Source organism: Leptosomus discolor, chromosome 4, assembly GCF_034619465.1.
Source record: "Leptosomus discolor isolate bLepDis1 chromosome 4, bLepDis1.hap2, whole genome shotgun sequence".
Lineage (NCBI taxonomy): Eukaryota > Metazoa > Chordata > Aves > Leptosomiformes > Leptosomidae > Leptosomus > Leptosomus discolor.
The window spans coordinates 45,025,213-45,032,002 of NC_141394.1; the positions used below are offsets into that span (position 1 = coordinate 45,025,213).

The following is a 6,790-nucleotide window of genomic DNA, read 5'->3' on the forward strand; positions in this document are numbered from 1 at the left end:
CAGGGGGCAGAGGTGCCAGACACTCCCCGGGGGGTGAGGGAGCAGAAAGCCTCCCCCCTGCTTGGGGAACCGGCCCGACCACATCATGCATCCGCTGGCAGCCGAAGCCCCAAGCCGTGGGCAAGGGGAGCCGGGGAGAGAGGGGGGTCCCGCCGCTTCGCTGTAGCTGCGTTAGCAGCAAAGCTCGCCCCCAGCTATCCGCGGCCTGAGAGCGGCCCCTCTCCCCCTGCCCAGCCGAGGAGCTCCTCGGGCTTTCGTGGCTCTTTGTTCGCGGGGATCTTTTCCCCCCTTCCCCGTGCTCGCACGGTAACGTTTCTTGCAAGGATTTCCTGCCAAAAGACAATCCCCCTGAGCAAAAGCAGACCGAGAAAGTAGTGACCAATCCTTTCTGGATGGCTGTCACCAGGCTCCTCCCAGCCCCCGCTCCCCCTGTTATTTGCATACAAAAAAATCCAGAAAACTCCCGTTTGCCCCCGCATCTCGCTCAGACCCTCCGTCCCCGTCTGGCAGGCAGGATCCCCGGGCTGGGGGACGCTGCCTGCGGTTGAGGGCAGTGGCGCGCCGCCCGCTCCGCTCCGCGCCCCGCCACCCCAGCCCCCCAAGCCTTTCGCCAGCCCCCCACCCCACCTCCTCCGCGCCCCAAAATGCAGCGCCGCCTCTGCGCCCTGCTCCTTCTGGCGTCCCAGTGCATGGGCTCGGCCGCCGGGCTCTTCCCCTTCGGGGAGCCCGACTTCTCCTACAAGCGCTCCAACTGCAAGCCCATCCCCGCCCCGATGCTGCTGTGCCGGGGCATCGAGTACCAGAGCATGCGGCTGCCCAACCTGCTGGGGCATGAGACGGTGCAGGAGGTGCTGGAGCAGGCCTCCACCTGGATCCCGCTGGTGCAGAAGCAGTGCCACCCCGACACCAGGAAGTTCCTCTGCTCCCTCTTTGCCCCCGTCTGCATCGACGACCTGGACGAGATCATCCAGCCCTGCCACTCGCTCTGCGAGGAGGTGAAGGAGAGCTGCGCCCCGGTGATGTCTGCCTTCGGCTTCCCTTGGCCCGACATGCTGGACTGCAGCCGCTTCCCCAAGGACAACGACCTCTGCATCCCGCTGGCCAGCAGCGACCACATCCTCCCCGTCACCAGAGAAGGTAAGAGTGAGCCGCCGGGCTGCCCCCGGGCCGACAGCATCTGCCCCCCGATAAGCCGCCCCGACAGCCCCGGCTTTCCGCAGGGCAGCGCTGGCGTCTCCCTCCCACTACACCACGGCCCGGTGCTGTGGGACGGGGCGGGTGGGACCGGGGAAGGAGCTGCAGATGAAGCTCAGGGAGGCTTTCCCGAGGGGACCGGGGAAACCGCAGGCACCGTCGGGGAACTGGCACCGGCCCACACCCCCCAGCCTTCGCCCGTCTCAGTCCCCAAAGAAAAGGTCCGGACCCCAGACCCGAGCCGCGCGGCTCCCAGAGGAACAATGTGCTTACGGAAAAATCATCGCTGAAGCGCGGGGCTAGGGTGTTTTGTGTCGTGTGTCGTGTGTCCCCCCCCCCCCCCCCTTTGCTCTTTCTCCCGTAAGAAAATGAAACAACTTTTAGTTGAGGTGTGACCTTAAAAGCACACCGTGCCCCCCTCCAGCGCGCCTGCAGCAAGGTAAGGCGCGTCAAAGTGCCCGGGCAGCGCCGCGGCTGGAGGGGAGAAGGGGCCGGGGCTGGGATGGAGGGATCCAGGAATGCAAACCCGGCGTTTCCCGAAGGGTTCCCAACGCCACCTGCTGTTCCTTTCTCCTCGAGCCTGACGGGGGACTGTCCCTTGCATTTCCAGCACCCAAGGTCTGCGATGCCTGCAAAAACAAAAATGAAGACGATAATGACATCGTGGAAAACCTCTGCAAAAATGACTTTGGTAAGTGGAAGCAGAGCCCCCCTCGGTTGCAACCTGAGAGTTGAGGATCAGGTAAAACTCCCAGTGGAGTCAGCTAGAGATGTGCCTGAATAAAGGCAGGGCTTTGTCTTATCTGCAGATGGACCTGTCTGACCGTTGGGTCGTGAAACACAAAATTCCACCTCGGAATAAAAAGTAGCCCTTTTTACAGTTCTTTTCTCTTTGCTGTTTCAAAGTAGGGCTCTATTATGTGGATGTTGCTGGCATGCTGAATAGAAAGTAAAATGGAAAAAAAAAAAACTTTCATCCAGACTATTGCCTGGGGAGAAGTAGAGCAAAGCTTCATTTAGACGTATGAGAAAGAGCCGCATGACCAATCTCACGTATCGTAAGAAAGACTCTCTGTGCAGATTAAGAATGAAGCTCTATATATCATTTCACAGAGAAGGTAATGCACAGACAATTGGGGATATAAACTTAATGGAAAGATCTGGGGTTAGAAGAGGACAAGAAAGCCCCTTCGACACAGACAACTGAACGGCACATTATCCAGACATTAGCATTTCAAGAGAAAAAGGGAATAAGGAGGGGAATCCTTTTATATTAGGTCAATGTTTATACCTGGAAGCAGATTTGTAGTATAAATATCTACAACAATTCAAAAGTCTGTCCTTGAAAAAAAAAAACAAAACAAAACAAAACAAAACCAACCACCACCCAAAACCTGAAACCATGACTGTGGGATATAATTGCTAAAACAACCAATAGCTTTGGCCTGGCAAATTGCACTCAGATAAATCCTCCCAAAGCTAAACATGCCCCACAGATTCTTACAGAGCCCTGTATCCCCCTCCTACTTATTTTACCAAATCGAATGCAGCTGTTGGACCAACTTGCCCTCCATGGGATCTATTCTTTCAAAAAAACAATGCATGTGAAATATCATTTCCTTACAGGTTTGCCTAAAATCCTCTCCAGCCTAATAAATTAAGTTTAGAAGTTTTCAGCCTCAGCAGAGATCAGGTTTCAGATTAGGTCTAGGTAGTCGCCTCCCCACCTCCCCTTCAAACTGTAGTTTCAGGAAGACTCTCCCAGCAAAAAATGGAGCTCAGCTTCACATAGCAAACTTGCACTCTCTCTGTTTGCAAACAGGGGAAAAGCTGGAGAAAATATTAATTTAGAAAGGAAGGAAAAAGAGAGGGAGGGGGAAGAGGAGAAAAGAAACCCAAAACTCCTCAACCCTAAGGTTGATTCAAACTGCAATGACTTGTATGCCCTTTGTGGCTTTAGAAATGGAGCCACCTGCTGCCTCTTCTGTCAGCCCTGACAGTTTAATTAGCAATAGAGCACCTCCCTCCCCAGGTCCTCTTTATGTGCACTAATGGGAAAAAACCTCTCAATCTCTCTCCCTCTCCCTGCTTCCCCCTCCCCTCGCTCTATTAGCCTTGAAGATAAAAGTGAAGGAGATTGCCTACATCAATGGGGATACCAAGATCACCCCCGAAACAAAGAGCAAAACCATCTACAAGCTGAATGGGCTGACAGAAAGGGATCTGAGGAAGATCGTGCTCTGGCTCAAAGGTGGCCTCCAGTGTACCTGTGACGAGATGAACGACATCAATGTCCCCTATTTGGTGATGGGGCAAAAGCAAGCTGGGGAACTGGTGATCACCTCGCTGAAGCGGTGGCAGAAAGGGCAGAGGGCTTTCAAGCGGTTCTCCCGCAGCATCCGCAAACTGCAGTGTTAGTGGCTTCGGCTCTGGCCGCCTCCAGCAGCCGCCTCTGTCCTGAGCTCTCTGGGCCTCCTGCACCTTCTTGCTTCGGCCCCTCTGAGCCTTGAGATGCCACGGGCATGAGACATGGTCCCTGCTCTCTGAGAGGGGATGGAGCCCTCCGTTCTTGTACATAGGTTAAAATGTAATAAAAAAAAAAAAAAACCATGACTATTTTTGGGAAGTATTAAAAGTATCTCGCTTAAAGCTTTTTTTTTTTAATGGTTGCAACCGTGACTGGTCTGAGGTTTTTCCCTCTTCATTTTTGGTAATGCTGGTTCAATTATATTGCTGCTTCTCTGTATACGTGCATGTTTGTTGTGCAAAAGTAAGAGATGCAGAAAAAGACGGCCACGTGTGGGACTGGCCTGTCACAGTGGGTACGACTCTTTCACCGAGGTGAAATGGCTTGCCATCTATATTAACACTATAAAGGTCATGCTATGACTCTTGCATGCAATACATAGGCAACAGTAAGAGTGTATTAACCATTCTCATATTTTATTTTCCACAAGTCTGAGCCTTTCTCTCTCAGAAAAAATGAACAAGTTTTGGAGCTGGTTGATCTGAATGCAACTTTTTTTTTAATTATTTTGCAAATTAAACCACCGGTAGCCTAACTGTAATATACCTAGTGGTTAACCTGAAAGAGTTGTAAAATATTGCTTTAATTAACCTTGTAAATACTCCAGATGAATGTTATATTCTTGTATATAAACTTTACGTCATAGTTTTCCCATTGTCTTGGTCTGTATTCACTTTAATCTGTTTTGGGAGAACTGGGAGAAAGCTGTCCAACTGGGCTTTGGCATGGCAAAGCAAAATTTGGCCTTCCACCCCAAGTGGCCAGAGAAGCACAAGGAAGCATTTAATGCTGCAATCAGAAAAAACATAGTGGACCTCATTTCCCCAAGATGAACCCAAGAGGCATAGGACTGAGGTTCCATCAACTCATTTTAATATGTCTCTGTTGAGCTCTTTGAAATGAAGAGTTTTCTGTGGCTCCTTTGTTCAACCGCCTGCATTATCATCTCATCTTCTCAGAAGACTCTGCTCTTTGCTTATGTGGAATTGCAATGAGACCACTTGCTTAAAAATCAAATCCATTTATCCATTTCTTACACTTGAAAAAGACATTAAGGAGTGCAAGAGTAGACAGAAAAATCTCATTTGCAAATAGCAATTCAGAATAATGGTAGAGCAAGACATGTTTTGTGTGTATGTACACTCACTATTCTTACTGAGAAAGAAAATAAAACCTACTTACTAGTGTAACTAGAGGAATGTTTTTCAGCATTTTTCTTACAAATGTTTTCTGATGAAGAGCATTACCTGCTAGAATTTTATTGTACCTATCCTGAAAAATAGTCTTGCTTCCCAGTGCTGTCACACATAAAAAATTCCTCTTAGCTTCACGGACAGAATAAGCAGTCTGATATGCCCAAGGACAGTGTTTTATATTAACCAGTCACAGAGAGAATACAAATCCAACACTAGTTTTTTCTTTAAAGAAAAAAAAAAAAAAAAAAAGGAAATTAATTTCATCTATTTTGAGTTATTTTTTTCACCATCAGGATAAAAAGATAAAATCTAAAGATCCAACATGTTACATTTGTTTTAGAAAAATGAATTGTTTGTCCTTTCCCACCGTTTTAATGCACTCATTGCACCTGCTATGGACTCTGACCAAGCAAGACAAGAGCAGTCCTCACAAATGTCCTCAAAGATGTAACAATTTTCTAAAAAAACCCCAACAAACCACCAAACAAAAAGCTCCCTTCCAAAATGGCTGTTAATTATTTTGTGAAACAGTATCTTTATTTAAAGGCCAATAGGTTGCTGAAATGTCATTAGAACTTTTCTTCTGAATGGACCTGGCTTCTCAGGAAACAGATCTGAGTCTTTTTGTGCTATGGTGTAAATTCCTTCAATACCAGCACTATGTCCATCATCTTACAGAGCCATCAGCATTCAGATGTCACATCACTCTACCCATCTCACTCAGCATATAATGTAATACCTGTCCCTGAACAGCCTTGGTTTTAAAGGGAACAAGCTCACAGATAAAAGAGGAGCTGGCTGAAGACAAGCCTGCAGAAAATGGGCTTGTGCTGCCTGGTAGAGGAAAGCACTTCAAAGAGGCAGTCATTGCAATGCAGTCTCTGGGGACCAAAGGACTACTCCACTCAGCCCGCCTTATAGATACTAAGTCCTCCTACAGCAACCATAAAATTATCTTAATTGGGCTGTCCTAGAAGGCAGCAGTACTGACGCTGATGAGGACAGACAGGCCACAAGTTACTCACTCTGGGGTCACATTAAGGCCAAGACTACATTACAGATTTTTGCCAAGTCACTTAAATGTACGAAGACACATTACCTATGACCAACAACACTCTGTCAAAAAAACCCCAAACTTTACCTTTCCTCCATCACAAAATAAACACCGTTACACTAGCAAAATCCTCTTCCTGTCAGGAGAAATTCAGGAGAAGAAGAATAAACTAGACTGGCAAACATTCAATTTTGCTAGTATAATTAGCGTCCTGGATTAAGAGCTTCCTGCCATACATACCCCTACTGATAAAGCCTTCTGCATGTGGCCCTGGGCTGAATCACTGGGACTGTCCACCCTCAGGGTGAATTGGTAGAGGCAGGATTACCTTCCAGATAAACAGGATTTAGGCAAATGTGAAGAGTAATGGGACTTGTGTTTTCCCAGTTTAGTTCCACTACCTTGTTCTAACAGTATCATATTAAAAGATGGGTCATATCCACCTCACCAAGGAGAGGGAACGTCAGTGTTCGTTACACTATCTGTTTCCAAAGGTGTATAAGCCAGACATTGCAAACTATTCAACTGAAAATTAGAATTTTAAAGTCACAGCCTGAAAAACTTCATCTGTCGGATGCTGGCAATGAAGTAAACACATAAATTTTTCACATTTTTACCCTTACTCTCACTTCCTCAACAATAACTGAAAATCTTTAACTGTGCCAGTCAATAGTGAATCAAACATGTAACAAAACATTATCAGAGCCTGTTATTTCTGATAATTGTGTCACATATACTTCAGAGTCATTTTATTACCTGGTATGGTATGGTATGGTATGGTTCAGTTCTGGCACATTTTTTTTTGCAATTGATGAAAAA

General features: G+C 47.5%; 1 protein-coding gene across 1 annotated transcript; it reads left to right on the forward strand.

Annotated features, from left to right (window-relative positions):
* Positions 1-644: 644 nt before the first annotated feature.
* On the forward strand, positions 645-3,612 carry SFRP2 (secreted frizzled related protein 2). The gene is made up of 3 exons (XM_086464563.1): positions 645-1,137; positions 1,805-1,885; positions 3,308-3,612. Exons 1-3 carry the CDS (start codon positions 645-647, stop codon positions 3,610-3,612), a joined length of 879 nt encoding a protein of 292 aa, XP_086320689.1.
* Positions 3,613-6,790: the final 3,178 nt, after the last annotated feature.

Excerpts from the sequence above, each read along its gene's own strand:
- SFRP2 (XM_086464563.1), top strand. The coding sequence starts at position 645 with ATGCAGCGCCGCCTCTGCGCCCTGCTCCTTCTGGCGTCCCAGTGCATG. Across the intron at positions 1,138-1,804 it reads CCTCCCCGTCACCAGAGAAG|CACCCAAGGTCTGCGATGCC; the intron begins GTAAGAGTGAGC and ends TTGCATTTCCAG. Across the intron at positions 1,886-3,307 it reads CCTCTGCAAAAATGACTTTG|CCTTGAAGATAAAAGTGAAG; the intron begins GTAAGTGGAAGC and ends TCGCTCTATTAG.